Raw genomic sequence first — 14,833 nt, 5'->3', positions numbered from 1 at the left:
TATTCCCAAACCCAGGGTCCAAACATACAACCCCGTCAGGATCCAGAGCTTGATACAAAATCTTAGTTCCCCTCCCCTCCCCTACCCCAAAGAACGAGCCGCCTGATGGCCCACCTTCCACGTTGGTGATGCAGACGCCGAACACAGACGCATACATGGGAAGGTACAAAAATGTGAGATGTGATCTACACGCTTTCCACTTCATAAAAAAATATTTATTAGTTTAAACATTGCTTTGGAAAAAGAAAAAAAGACCACGATTAAAAAAAAAAAAATCATTACATGTCTTTCCCTTCATGTTTGCCTCCATCTCTGAAATCCAGCTCATACGAGAATTAACACGGGGGCTTAGGGGCGGGAGGTGAATTTCCCAGTGAAGTATCGTTTTGAGGGAGAAGACGCCCCTGTGGCACCGAGGGCCCTGGAGGGGTCAGCCAGGGTGGTCCAGAGCGGGAGTGGGCAGGCCCTGAGAGTGGCGCAGAGGTGGCCCTGTACAAAACCCAGAGATGCTTGGTAGCAAAGGTCTGGTTTCCAAATGCATCTGATAAGAAAGTAAGTCTTGTTTATAAAAGGGGTTAGAAAGTGGGGGAAAGGTACACAATGGGGAACCCCGCTGAGTGGCTCAGACAGGCCCCACTATGAAAGGCAGAAGGGGGCGCGGGCCCTGGAGCCCCCTCACCCTGGGCACCTGCCCCCGTCGGCCAGCCCTTCCCTCAAGGATGCCGACAGCTGAGGATGGGAGCACAGTCCTCTTCTGAGAAAAACATGGCTGATGGTGTTTAAAACAAAGCAAAACATGAAGCTGTGACTTCTCCCCTGGGCAGGGATTCAAAGACAGCACCATCCAGGTGCCTGCAGCCAGCCCTGACTGCCCCCGCCACCCCTACAGCAGCCACCTGGGAGGGGTTGGTGGAATTTGCCTTTCTCCATCTAGAAAGAGGAGCGGGAACCCGGCAGGAACACAGGGAAGCCATTCGATGCAGGCTAAGGGAAGAGAGAAAACGCAGTCCAGCTCTCCCCCAGCCCCAGCTCAGCACCTCAGGGCCCTGACTCGGCGTCCCGCGGGGGCTCCCAAGAGAGGCAGGTGCAGGGGACAGAATGCATGTGTCATGAGCCTTAAGGAAGACAGGCTGGCGCTGGACCGGCAGCCTGATGAGGACGGGCAGCAGGCAGCGTCCTCACGGACCCCGGGCCCTCAGAAAAGAGAGAGAAGGGTGGATGAGTTCATTTACAAGACAGTGAGTCTCGGGAAGAAGCCAAAGGAAAGACAACTCTGAAGATAATGCCGAACAAAACCATTTCACGTGCCGGCCTCAGTTCCCTTAGCGACTCACGGAACTGGGGCCCAGAGCACCTGGGGAGTGGGGTGGCCCCCGCGGGCGGCGTGAGCAGCATGGGCGTCAGGGACACCCTCCGGCGTTAGCAGCAAGGAAGGCAAGCCGCCCGGGAGGGTCAGCAGGAGTGGCCTAGGCGCAGCAGGACGGCGGGGCTGAGGGGCAGGCCAGCCCGGCCCTCAGAGAAGTGCACACGGAGAAAGAGGAGGCGCCTGCAGTGGGAGCACCTGGGCCTGCCCACCCGGCTGCCTCCGTGGGGAGATAGCACCTGGGCGCCCTGGCCGAGGTCGGCAGCTGCTGTGTGTTGAGCACCAAAGCCCAGAGGTGGGAGGGCCGCAGGCCTTTGTGGACGCCCAACCTGGATCCCACAGGCTGCCATTGCAGGCACAGCCCTCAAGCCGCCAGCAGTCCCTCTGCTGCTGACAAGGGGCGGGGCGGGGGGTGGGTACTCAGCCCTGGATGCCCGGGCTCGATGGAACTCTCTAACAGCCCCCAGACCCGGGCCTCAGGGCCACAGAGGAGGCCCTGGCCAGCACTGCCCCTTCCTGGCCGCCGGCCTCCTGGGCTCCCCTGAGGCCTGCCACGTGCCCCAGCTGGGGGAGATGCTGCGGGCTCTCTCAAGGCTCCAACCCACTCTGCGCCTCCACCCTGTGTGTGTCCCCAGCCCGCTAGCTGGGGCGGTGGCCGCCTCAGAGCCCCAGGTTGCTGTCCACAAGGGGTTGGGGGCAGCAGGGGAAGGGACCTGGGGCACACACAGGTGAGGGCGGCCGCAGCCCATTGCTCGCCTGGCCTAGGAAATCCAGGCAAAGTCCTTGTCCACGCCCCCGGTGGGGCTGTGGGGCCCCCGTGGCGAGTCGTCATCCTCCTTGTCCCCCAGCAGCGTGTCCTCGGGGGCTAGGCCCACGTCATCCTCGTCCTCGCCCAGCTCCTCCTCGCCCTCACCGCGTGGGTCCTCGGGGTCCTCCAGGTATGGCCCGTCACCCGCGAACAGCTCGGGGGAGCCCTCTGCACCGCCACCATCCAGGGAGCCGGCCCTGCCGCCACCTGCGCAGTCGGCACACACGCCATGGCGCCGCGAGCCATGCTTGATGCCCACGCTGGCGGCCGACATGAACACACGGCTGCACAGCTTGCACACGTACTTCTTGTCCTTGCTGTGCACCTGCGGGGGCACGGCTGTCAGTGTGGGGGCCAGTCAGTGCCGGGGGATGACAATCAGTGTGGGAGGACAGAGGTCAGTGAGGGGGGATGGTGGTCAGTTGTGGGGGGCTGGCAGTCAGTGCAGGGGGAGACAGGATGACTGGGGGGCCCAGAGGGTAAGGTCTGGGTGGGGGGTGGAGGCTCAATCCTCTAGGCTGCTCACACCCCTAACCCTGGCCAGGGGTTGAGGCACAAAGCCAGGACATACAGAGTTGCAGGTGTCACCAAAACTTGTTCTCATTCAGAGGTGTGCTGGGCACCAGGCTGGTCATGTCCCCCAGCAGGACTGGCCCCAGGCTCAGATCTCACTGGAGGTCGTGCTGCTCCCCACACCTTCCAACAAAAATGGCAAAGGAGTCACCTCCGCCACACCCCAGCTTTTGCCCCACAAGGGGACAGATGGGACTCTGGTGGCCCCCAGTGGCTGGGGCATGGGGGTATGGTTGATGGAAGTCTCGGGACAGCAGTGACCAGGGGTGACTCGACCACCTGACTTCTGGGAAGCCGTCAGGATAGCCCAGAGCTGGGCTGGGTGCCGACCCACAGGGCAGGCAGGGCTGGGGGCTCCGAGGGGAACAGTGAAGCCTTTCTGAATTCTCCGACCGACAGGCCTATGGAGGGACCAGTTCATGTGCCTGGCCGAGTGCCCTGGACTTCTCAGCTCAGGGGTCCCCCAGACCACCTTGAAGATCTGCCCTGCTGTGCCCTTACACTAAACCTCAACCACGAGGACCGAGGACTGCTGCCAGCTAGCCTGGGCAGGCGGGAGGCCGGATGCGGCCTGAGATGGATGTCAGGAGGAACTGGGCCTCCTCACAGAATCTGATTTCAGCACAGAGCCTCAGATCATTAGGTCCAGGGGCTCTTCCTGCTTCTTATCATTTGCTACATTTTAAATCCAGGATTTATGCAACCCTCTCCCAACCAGAGAGCTAAGACTTCAGTCTGGTCACAACAGGGTTGGGCAGTGGGGGCAGCTCCTGGGGAGTTGTGGGAGCCTGTCCACCAGCACCAGATGGCCAGGCACTTGTCTGAATGGATGCATGGATGGGCAAGGAAGGATGCGGGTGCTATGGCGGTGGGCTTGGACTCACTCCCTCACTTGGCTTACTTCGTCATGCCTGAGATCTCACCTTGGCCTCCCTGGATGGTCAGCCCTGTGCCAGGATGCACCAGGGCCCCTCACCGCAGAGATGTGGCCCCTTTATGCCTCCTGGGGGCTTGCTCTGCTGGCCAGCCCATGCAGCCCTGAGGTGCCTTCACTCACACCACCCAACGTTCTCTCCTCCCCCCTGCCCCCAGCCGCCTGACCTCCCTGTTTTCTCACACACCCAAGGGTTCCTCGCCTGCTTTTTGGTGACTCTGCCTCGCGGTTTCAAGCATGACCTTCTCTATCACTTCCTGGCCAAGCAAATACATCCACACAGCACCTGCTCCTGAGCTACCAGCCAGACCGCTAGACCTTCCAGGGGCCGTAGAGTCGCATGGCGACTGCAGGGCGGGAGTGGGAGGGGCATGGAGGAAGTGGCTGCGTGGCAGGAGCCCTGGGCGGGGGCAGGGTCCTGGCAGGGAAGGAGGCGCCTGCAGAAGCCGGGCTAGAGCACAGGCGGTCTCAGGGGAAACCTGAGGGGTGGGGCCGGGGCGATGTGCCCATCTGCCTTCTGCATCTGAGGCTGGGGGCAGAGCCGGTCAGGAGGGATGTGGGGGTCCCTGCTGTCCTGGTCTTTCCCACCGCAGAGTGGACCCCACTTCAGGGCTTCCCTTGGCACCCTGACACCCCACATCCCCATCCTGCCTGGACAAAGCGTGTCCTGGACCGACCCCTGCTGACCCCACACTGACCCCGTGATGACCCCATGCCTCCCTGGCGTGGCCCCGCCCCCAGCGCCGCTCACCAGCGTGTGCCGCTTCATGTGCTCCCGCCTAGTGAACTTCTTCCCGCAGATCTCGCAGGGGTAGGGCCGCTCGCCAGTGTGTGAGCGCATGTGCCGCTTGAGGATGCACTGGTGCATGGCCGAGAAGCTGCAGTAGGGGCAGCGGAACTTCTTCCTGATGACCGTGAACTCGTTCACTGCAAGACAGACAAGACAGACGGCTGCCGTCAGCCCCAAGCCCCGCCCAGCCCACCCGCCAGGCCTGGGCCCGGGCCAGAGCGGGCTGTGCCCATGCTCTGAGAAAGTGCGCTTCTCAGATCAGCCAGTACCTCCTACATCAGCCCTGAAACACACGAGTCCACACGCGCGGCATCAACAGGCTCATTTCCACACGGTCCACACCTCCACATGGCCGAAACAGGGTATATGGGTGCTGCCTGGTGGACGCAGCCTAGTGAGAGGCCTCCAGCCCCCGACACGCAGTGACCAGCCGGCCCCACTGCCCCTCCCCACGCCTCAGGGAGTGACACTGTGGGCCCCAGGCTGGGGCCACTTTCTGGGCAGCTCATGGGGGATAGTCCCGCTGTGTGAGGCCCACCGGGCACTAGGGCAGCTCATCCTGAGTGACACCCCCTGTGCTGGGCAGTCGCAGACACCACAGTCACCTCCCTGAGCCAAGGGGCACCCTGTACCCAGACCCATGGCTCCTGGGTTGATCATGCGAGCTCACCAGGCTTGCTGGGAGGCCCTCCCAAGTGCTTGGTGGCACTTCCTCCCAGGAGGGGAGCCCAGGATGGACATCAGTATCAGGCGTCTGGAATCAGCCCCCTGGCCCTCAGGCCACCCACAACACTCGCCCACTGCACCCCAGCACCAGCACCCAGGGACAGACCGAGGGTCCTGACCATCAGGCCAAAGGCAGGCAGGTGGAACGAATACCAGCAGCAGCAGGACCCCTTGTCAGACCCTGCCAAATACCTGCACCCAGCAGGGCCCAGTCATGGTCATGGCTGCCCCTAGAGGCACCAGAGGGAAGCAGACAAGAAACCAGTGGCCACAGCATGACACAGCTAGCAGGGCGAGGAGAAGCTGGGGAAACTACCGTGACTGAAGCTGGCCTCTCTCGCCCAAGAGAGCCTGCCAGGCTGCTGGACATGTGACCAGACGGCTCTGTCCAGCCCAGTTTCCCCAACCCCAGGCCACCTAGCACATCACACGGATCAGAGCCCTTGCTGCCATCTCCATGAGGGCTGCCCCAAGCCACCCATCCATTCTGCTTCTCAGGCCCCAGCCCCAGGTGAATCACCACAGAAATGACGCCCAGGGGATAGTGCAGTATGGCAACACCAAGTCCAGAGGCCCTGGACATGCCTATGTCTCCATGAGCATAGGGAAGTGGGTATTCACTTTGCACCTCTGGCCCTGAAACACAGCAGGCAACAGGGAGCAGGACATTTTATTTTGCTTCTTAAACAAACTGTTACTTTGCTGACAAAGGTCTGTATAGTCAAAGCTATGGTTTTTCAAGTAGTCATGTATGGATGTGAGAGATGGACCATAAAGAAGGCCGAGCACAGAAGAACTGATGCTTTCAAACTGTAGTGTTGGAGAAGACTCTTGAGAGTTCCTTGGACAGCAAGGAGACCAAACCAGTCAATCCTGAAGGAAATCAATCCTGAATACTCATTAGAAGGACTGATGCTGAAGCTGAAGCTCCAATACTTTGGCCACCTGATGTGAAGAGCCAACTCACCGGAAAAGACCCTGATGCTGGGAAAGGTTGGAGAAGGCAATGGCACCCCACTCCAGTACTCTTGCCTAGAAAATCCCATGCACGGGGGAGCCTGGTGGGCTGCCGTCTATGGGGTCGCACAGAGTTGACACGACTGAGCGCCTTCACTTTCACTTTTCACTTTCATGCACTGGAGAAGGAAATGGCAACCCACTCCAGTGTTCTTGCCTGGAGAATCCCAGGGACAGGGGAGCCTGGTAGGCTGCCATCTATGGGGTAGCACAGAGTCGGACACGACTAAAGTGACTTAGCAGCAGTAGCAGGGAAAGGTTGAAGGCAGGAGGAGAAGAGGACGACAGAGAATGAGATGGTTGGATGGCATTGCCGATTCAATGGACGTGAGTTTGAACAAGCTCTGGGAGATGGTGAAGCACAGGGAAGCCTGGTGTGCTGCAGTCCATGGGGTTGCAAAGAGTCGGACACGACTGAGCAACTGAACAATAACAAAAATCAAGCCATAGGTTTTCTCCTGAGACATCTTAAAGGGCATCTAAATAATCAAGCGGCCAGATCCCTTTATTTCCCAGAACATGGTCGGTGAGACTGTCCACAGGGCCTGCCGGGAGCCTGGCTGACCTCATGGACCCGCACTCTCCCTCTGTCATCTCCCGCACCCCATGGAGTCAGACACCAGGGACACACTGCCCAGGATGACCCCTGTCCACACACAGGCCGACAGCTTCACCAGGGGAGGCCATCACAGCCCCAAGATGGGCTGTGTGGACGTCATCACAGCTCAGAATCCATGCCACCCCTGGGCCTGCCGCCTGCCCATGTCTGTACACGCAGAGGGGCTCCACGTCCCCACCAAACCTGGGCATGGCCACCAGGCCTCTCTCAGCATCCAAGCCCATGCTAAGAAGTAAGCCATTTTCTCACATCTAGAAACTTCCGACATGCGTCTGGCTGGGAGCCAGGGTGGGTGGGACGGCACCGGGAGGGAAGTAGGTGAGACCAGGCAGTGAGGGGCGTGAACAGTCACCATTCACTGTCCCTTCACACAAGAGGCCACAATAATATCTGTGAACTACATTTTCACGGTATGATTCTTAACTGTAGGTTCTTAAGTGTGTGGCTACATCACTGTTTATTCAACAAACATGGAAGTTGTTTCTATTTTTTTTACCCTTGCAAACAGTGCCTCAATAAGATGCCTACTAGAGAACCTTTGCCCCTGGAGAGAAATCCTAAGAAGCGGCCGCGCCGGCTGTCAGGCCCTGCGTGCACCAGGGGCCAAGGCCATGGTCTATACTGGCTCACAGGGCCAAGGCTACTCTCTGTAAGTGGGACACAGACCGTGGTTACCACTGTTAGCAGTACTGCTCCCTGCAAAGCTGTAGGCCTGAGTCTCAGACGCAGGCACAACCAGAGCATTCGGCAGCTCTTGGACCCTTGAGGAAGCAGCCCTTCTTGAGCAGGGCTCCAGCCCCTCACGGAGGGCCATTGGACAGGTGGGTCCAGGTGAGGGTCCAAGACAGGACAGAGGGGAGGGCACCCAGCTTGGCACATCTGGACAGGCCACACCTGGCAGCTCCCAAGGAGGAAAACCTCCCACTCCATGTCTCTTTTCCCATCTGAGCACCAGGCCCAGCCTAATCTGCCCCTCGATGAGGCAGTAGCAACACAGCCACCCACACAGGCCTCCGGGCTATTCCCCCAGCACCAACCCAGTTTTCACAACGCACGGAACACAGCAAGTGTGCTACCTGCTCTGAGATGGAAAAGGAGTTTGAGGAGACAGCTTTCAGGTTGGTTTATTTCAAATAACCTTTCTGAGTTATTTTAGACTTTCTATTCTGCTTCTATAAACATAAAAATTAAAACTTCAGTTATTTATTCTGGCTTGCATTTAACAATCCAGACCTACATGTTAGAAAAAATACTAATCTCTGTACACAAGTGCTGTATTTTTCCCCTAGAAAAACAATTTAGCTGCACAAACGCAAGTGTGACCCCCATCCCCAGGCACACTGAACCTACCCACGATGATGCATTTTGTGTTTTCTTAACCTATTGCCGCTAATACGCTTCAGTCGTGTCCGACTCTTAGCGACCCCATGGACTGCAGCCCACCAGGCTCCTCCATCCATGGGATTTTCCAGGCAAGAGTACCGGAGTGGGTTGCCATTGCCTTCTCCGAACCTATTAGTTTCCTGATAATATAAATGTCAACAATTTGGGCATCTTAAAGCATCAGACACCTGTTGTCTCTATCTTGGAGGACAGACGCCTGAGGTCAATGTGTCGCTGGGCTGCACTCCTTCCCAAGGCTTCAGGGAAGGGTCCTTCCTACCTCTTCCAGCTTCTGGGGTTCCAGGAGTTCCCTGGGCTTGCAGCACCTCCCTCCCATCTCTGCCTCCATCTTCTTGTAGCAGCTCCTCTGTATCTGTCTCATCTGTCTCTTATAAGGACACTGGTCACTGGATTTAGGACCAACTGGATATTCCACGGAGAGCTTATCTTAAGATCCTTAATTAGGTCTTGAAGACCTTTTCCCAAATAGGGTCACATTCACAGATCCCAGGAATTAGGACATGCATGTGTCTTTGTTGGGGGCACCATGCAACCCACTGCTTTCATGAACAGTGCTGAGAAAAATTTTCATTGACTGCTGTAATTAAAATAACTTTGTACGGGAAAGACACTAACACTTCCATAACTTGTGGTTTACAGTCTATATATCTTAGAACACCTTTATACATCATGGAGTTCGATTCTCATAAATATCAATAAAGTCTTAAAAATGCAAACAGTGAAAAAGTAATTGAAATAAATGAAAAAACACAGATAGCATCAAATAGAAACAGACACTCTATCTACCAATCCACCCTGAAAACAGAGCCCTTTTGCCTGGAATTAAGTGGACAAGACGAATGGCAAGCTTGAAAATGGGGAAGCGAGGTCAGAATTTGGCACCAGATTATCGAAAGTATGAAGTTCAATAACACGGGGCTACAGTTTTGCAGAAATGTATCTACAAGAGTACCTCTCAGTGAAGCAGTGTTAGAGGAAGCCAGGTCTCCACCCAGCTCTGCAGAGAATCAGACTTGCGGTAACTCACTGACCAGGGAACATTCCAGAACCATTTCAGATATCGAACTCATGCCCCCTGCATTGGAAGTGCAGAGTCTTAACCACTGGACCACCAGGGAAGTGCCCAGTACCACATATTGAGAACTCCACCCACCTCAGCTTCACCATCACAGTCTGCTCAGACCCTCGTCCACAGCCTCCTTGCCTAGCCCTCTTGGCTGCTGCCAGGCTGGGCATCTGCTCTCTCCTCTTCTGATCTCCACTGTCTGTGTTAATCCCTCCCCCAGTTTCTGTATTCTGCAGCATCTGGGGCCCTGTGACTTGGCCGGGGCTGCCCTCCTCGTGAGGGAGGGATTTCAAGAGAAGGTAAATAACCTGCCCGTGAGCACAGCTTCCATACCGACCACCCCAGAGCCACCCGGTTCTCTTCTACCAGCTCTCACCTCTGGGTCATGGTCCCCTCCATGTTCCCCTCCAGCCCCTCCAGGGTTGGCCCTGTGTCCCAGCATTGCCGACTCGGTTCAGAGCAGCCAGTCTAAGCCTGCTCCCTCCACCCACTGACAGCCCTGGGGTATCCTAAAATGCTCCGTTTGATATACTGTGTTGTTTTTTTTTTTTTTTTTTTTTTTTTTTCAGAAAATTTGCCCATTTCCTCCAACTTGTCAAATGTATTAGCACAAAATTGTTCATGATGTTCCCTTATTATCATTCTAACATCTATAGTATCTTAGTAATGATTTTTTTATACCTATTATTGACAATCAGCTTTCCTCTCCTCTCTTCTTACTGATCACTGTGATAGGAGTTTGTTTTACTAATCTTTCAATGTATCGGTGTTTGGCTTTGTTCATTTTTCTGTTGTCCATCTGCTTTTTATTTCATTGACATCTGCTCTCTGTTTCACTCCCCCTGCTTTCTGTGGGTTTAATTTGCTATTCTTTTCTCCCTTCTTGACTTCTCAAATTAAACTTACTTTCTTTTATAATAAGTGCAAGAGCTATAAATTTCCCTTAAATAGGACTTTAGATGTAACTTACAAGTTTCGATGTGTCATATTTTCATTATCATTCAGTTCAAAATATTTTGTAATTTCCATTGTGACTTACTCTAATATCTTTCTGTTGCTGATTTTTAAAATTTAACTTCACTGAGATTAGAGCACACACTCTGTATGAGTTCACTGTTTAACATTTGCTTAGATCTCCGTTACATTCCTGCTTGGTCTATTTGTAAATGTTTCCTGTGCACTTGGAAAGTTTATGCACTTGTTTGGTGTGATGTATGACTTGGTTGACCATGTTGTTACAAGCCAATACTTCTCTGAACAAAAATACAAAACTCCTGAACAAAATAGCAAGCTGAGTCCAACATACAGGAAAAGAGCAGCATCTTGTGACTCAGTGGGTTTATTCCAGGTTAATGTTTGAAAATTGTGTTCAAATCTTCTCCATCCTTGCTGATATTCTGTCTGCTGATCTATCAATAACCGAGGAAATCTGTTAAAAATCCCTAACTCTAACTGTGGACTTCTTTCTTCCTTCTTTCAATGCTGTCAGCTTTCACTCCATATATCTAAAACCCCAACCTGTGCATCCAGTATTCGCATTTCCCTCTGAACTGACTCTCTTGTCCTGTGTAGCGGCCTCTGGAGCAACACCCTTCCACATTTCACTTTGTCTGATACCGATGAGCCTTTTTAGGCTGGTGTTTCCTTGGTTTCTCTTTTTTATCTTTTTGTTGTCGTTCAGTCACTCAGTTGTGTTCCACTCTGCGATGCCAGGGACTGCAGCAAGCTAGGCTCCTCTGTCCTCTCTATCTCCTGGAGTTTGCTCAAACTTATGTCCATTGAGTTGGTGATGCCATTCAACCACCTCATCCTGTCTCCCTCTTCTCCTCCTGCCCTCAGTCTTTTCCAGCATCAGGGTCTTTTCCAATGAATCAGCTCTTCACATCAGATGGCCTACGTATTGGAGCTTCAGCTTCAGTATCAGTTCTTCCAATGAATATTCAGACTAATTTCCTTTAGGATTGACTGGTTTGATCTCCTTGCAGTCCAAGGGACCCTCAGGAGTCTCATCCAGCATCACAATTTGAAAGCATCAATTCTTCGGTGCTCAGCCTTCTTTAAATTCTTTGCTTTAAATCTTTCTGCGTTCTTATCTATAACACATGTTTTCTACAAACAACAGATTTTCTTTGAAAAGCAGGCTGATAATCCTTTCTTTTTCCCATAGTGTTCAATATGTTGGTAATAACAGGACTATTGGTATATCTGGGTGCTCTCTGCATCTTGCTACGTATGTTCTATTTGTCCTTTTATGCTTTTTGTTCCTTTAGCCTTCCCTGCTTGCCTTTTTTTGAAATTAATCAAGTACCATTCCACTTTTCTCTCCATAAGTCTTAGAGCCGTACACGATGATTTTTGTCACTGTTTGTTGTGACTTCGTAGAGAAGGCGAGACTCATTCAGTGCCCACAGTTGCCCACCCTCCCACCCTTTGAGCTGTTTGTGCCACGTGTTACTCTGCTACTTGAGTCAAAAACCCCATAAAGAGCCATGAACTTTGCTTTAGATGCTCACAGTCTTTCTACCGAGGCTGTTTTCCAGTCTTTCCTGTTGGGTGACAGTGCAGCCCCTCCTTTCTATTTCTCTGGCAGACGTTGTCTTCATGTGGCCCTGGTCTGTGAGGGGTACATCTGCTGGCTATAGGATTCTGGCCTTGGAGTTTCTGCAGCGCCCTAGAGACTAGTGGCACTGTTTCTGTTGCAAAGTCAGACATCCATCTTGATGTTGTTCCTTTTAATGTCTCTTTTCTCTGGGTTGCTTCCAAGGTTTCTATTTTTGTCTTTGGTTTTCAATAGTTTGACAGCAGTGTGCCCAGTTTGGGTGTTTGGTGGTTGTTTTATTTTGGTGCCATTCTGCTTTCGTTCACTGAGCTTCCTGAATCTGTGGAAGGATGTCTTCCATCAGTTTGAGAACATTCTCTGTTGTTGTCTCTCCTGACACTGCTCCACTCTAGTTTCTCTCCTCTGGACCCCAGTGGGCATTCTCACTGTTCCTCAGTGTGTCTTTGCTTTTCCCCAGGCTTTTTCCCCAAGTTTCAGCTGGATCCTCTCCATCACTATCTTCCAGTCCCTGTGCCCTGTCTCAGGTGGTACCTAGACTGCTCTACACTACTCAGTGCATCCTCAACCTTACACTTTGTATTTTCAGTTCCAGCAGATTCACTGGATTCTTTTCTACAGATTTTTCTGTCCCTCAAGGACTGCAGCCTTCAAGTCCCACCTGCCCTGATGACTCCCCAGGATGTGTGTGTTTGTGTGTGTGTGTGTGAATGTGTGTCTATGTGTGGCTCTGCCATCACCGCTGGCCACCTGGACCCAATGCCAGGCTGCCTGCATCAGAGAGGCCCATACCCAGGTCCACCCCCATGTACCAAATGCCCGTTCCAGTCTGGCAGCCTCAAAACCCATCGTCCATAGGTGTCCATCTCTTGGGGCTCCTTATCTGACTTCGGGGTGGAGCCCTAGGCAAGTCCACCCAGGTCGTGAAAGTGCTCCTGGCCATACAACGAGCCAAAAGGACACCCCGGTCACCCTGGCCAGGCCGGTAGAGCCCGTGGAAACCTCAGGCCCCAGCTGGAGTCACCTCCGGAGGGACCAGTCCCTCAGCCCAGGCCTCTAGGTCCGGGGGTGTTGACCTAGGAGAGACAGATGAGTTATGGGCCATGAGGACGTGGCCGACTTGGGGAGACAGTGGCACAGAGGCAGGTACCTGCTCACTGGGTCCCCAACCAGCCACCACAGGATGACCGTCACACTTCCAGAAAGGAAGCCTGAGCGGACATGCGAAAAATCCACATCAGCACACACCAGCTCCTCCCACTGAAACATCCTGGTTTCAAACACACGGAAATAGCATTTGATTTATTTCAAATTACAAAACATGTGCTCAAACTCTCCCTCCTTGAAGATTTTTTCTTCAGGGAAATAATGGAACCTAACAGACCTATTTTTAAATAACTACCTGAGACGTAGGAAGTGGGTCTCAGATGCATGGTAACAAACACACAGCAGCCAGCGCCGCAGCAAAACCCGCTTGAGACCGATCAGCACCACTCAGGGCTTTTAACCCACTGCTGTAGGAGTCTGTACACTGGGGAGAATTACCCCTTAGAAGCATTGTAATTTAAATATCAAAGCTGATATAATGTCACGGATGTTGCAACTGTTACTGCAAAGACGACATCTGCATCACCCTGAGCGACACGGGGCCGAGGGGACTGTGGGGCAGAGGGTGGATGGAAAGCAGCCACGACCACACAGGCTCACCCAGGACATGCTGAGCATGTGGGTTCTGGGCACTGGGCCCATGGGGATGTGCCCAGTGGACAGGCATCTGGCCGGCAGCCCTCGCGTCTTACCTGGGCTGGGGAGGCGGCCGGCTCCCTGGGCTCCGTCTGGCCGGTCACCAGAGCGGGCATCCGGGGCTCTGAGTGCAGGAGGGCGAAGGGGCCGGAGGGAGGTGACTTGGGCTGGTGCCAGGTCCTGGGGACACAGGAAACGAGTCTCATCCACGTGAACGGACACCAGCTGGTGGGCCGTGGAAAGTTCGGGGAGCGTTGTCCTTGGCCATCTTGCAGTGAGCCGCACGCTGCCATGTCATGAGGCCTGGGTCTCGCTGGACGAGGTTTCTATCTGCTCACCACTCCCAAGCATCTGGCTCTCCGCAGGTGCCTTGCCTGGGGGGTGGTCTGGCTACGACGGGGTATTCTATCCAGAAAGTCAGAACCCACAGCAAGGATACAGCACATGCCCAACCGTGCCTGGAGGGAGGCTTGTCTAGAAAGTCCTTCTAGATGTGTCAACCTAGCTATTTACCTGTAAGCGTGGTAATACCTAAGTCAAATGTCCTTTCATACATAGGAGAGTGTTTAAGGTCCCATATTAAGCCAGACTCAAGTGAAGATCCTTAATTCATGTAAACACCAGAAGGAAATAGTCTTTAAACCACAGTCAGAACAAAACCCAGCTGCTTCCCTGACAGACACTGGGGGCAGTGCACGGAGAAATGTGGGCGGGGCGCCTGTGGCTGGTGGCCCCATCCAGGGCAGACCCCGCCTGCTGCCAACGCAGGTCTGCTTTCTCTCCTGTAGGAGCAAATCCTTCCATAGAGACAGGACAGCACCGCCACTGCTGTAAGGAGATAGATCCTTGTGCATTCCCAGGAGCCACGACGGCGACATGCACAGGACGTCGGGGTTTCTAGGAGGTTGGGGGCGCATCGCCCTCAGGCCTCGGCCTCCAGTGACCAGAGCAGCTGCTTCATCTCCAGTTCATTCCAGAGAAATAAAGGTTACTTGTGTTCTCATGGCATTTTTCAAAGTCCCTCCCGGATCAACACACACCCACAAACGGCTTGGGAAACAGCACGTTTGGCACCACAGAGGTGCTTGCCATGGTTCCTATTCAGTGAACAGAGACTTTTAACCAATGGGATGTCAGCCTCCTACTGCAAATGTAATAAACGGGAAAAAAAATCAATTTAAACTGAAGCAAAACGAAAAGTACACAAGTCCTCTCGCGGAGAAACTAGTTAAC

General features: G+C 53.9%; 1 protein-coding gene across 3 annotated transcripts in view; it reads right to left on the bottom strand.

Moving 5' to 3' along the window:
* Positions 1–1,781: 1,781 nt before the first annotated feature.
* The window catches only part of ZBTB46 (zinc finger and BTB domain containing 46), a 48,858-nt gene continuing 35,806 nt past the window's right edge, over positions 1,782–14,833 (bottom strand). For all 3 annotated transcript variants that reach the window (XM_052650918.1, XM_052650920.1, XM_052650919.1), the window contains 2 exons: positions 4,430–4,605; positions 1,782–2,496 (listed from right to left, as the gene is read on the bottom strand). In XM_052650918.1, coding sequence (XP_052506878.1) covers positions 2,125–2,496; positions 4,430–4,605 — 548 coding nt within the window. In that variant the 3' untranslated portion in view covers positions 1,782–2,124. The remainder of the gene's footprint in view (positions 2,497–4,429; positions 4,606–14,833) is intronic.

Source organism: Budorcas taxicolor, chromosome 13 (assembly GCF_023091745.1).
Source record: "Budorcas taxicolor isolate Tak-1 chromosome 13, Takin1.1, whole genome shotgun sequence".
Lineage (NCBI taxonomy): Eukaryota > Metazoa > Chordata > Mammalia > Artiodactyla > Bovidae > Budorcas > Budorcas taxicolor.
This window is presented reverse-complemented; position numbering and strand designations above follow the sequence as displayed.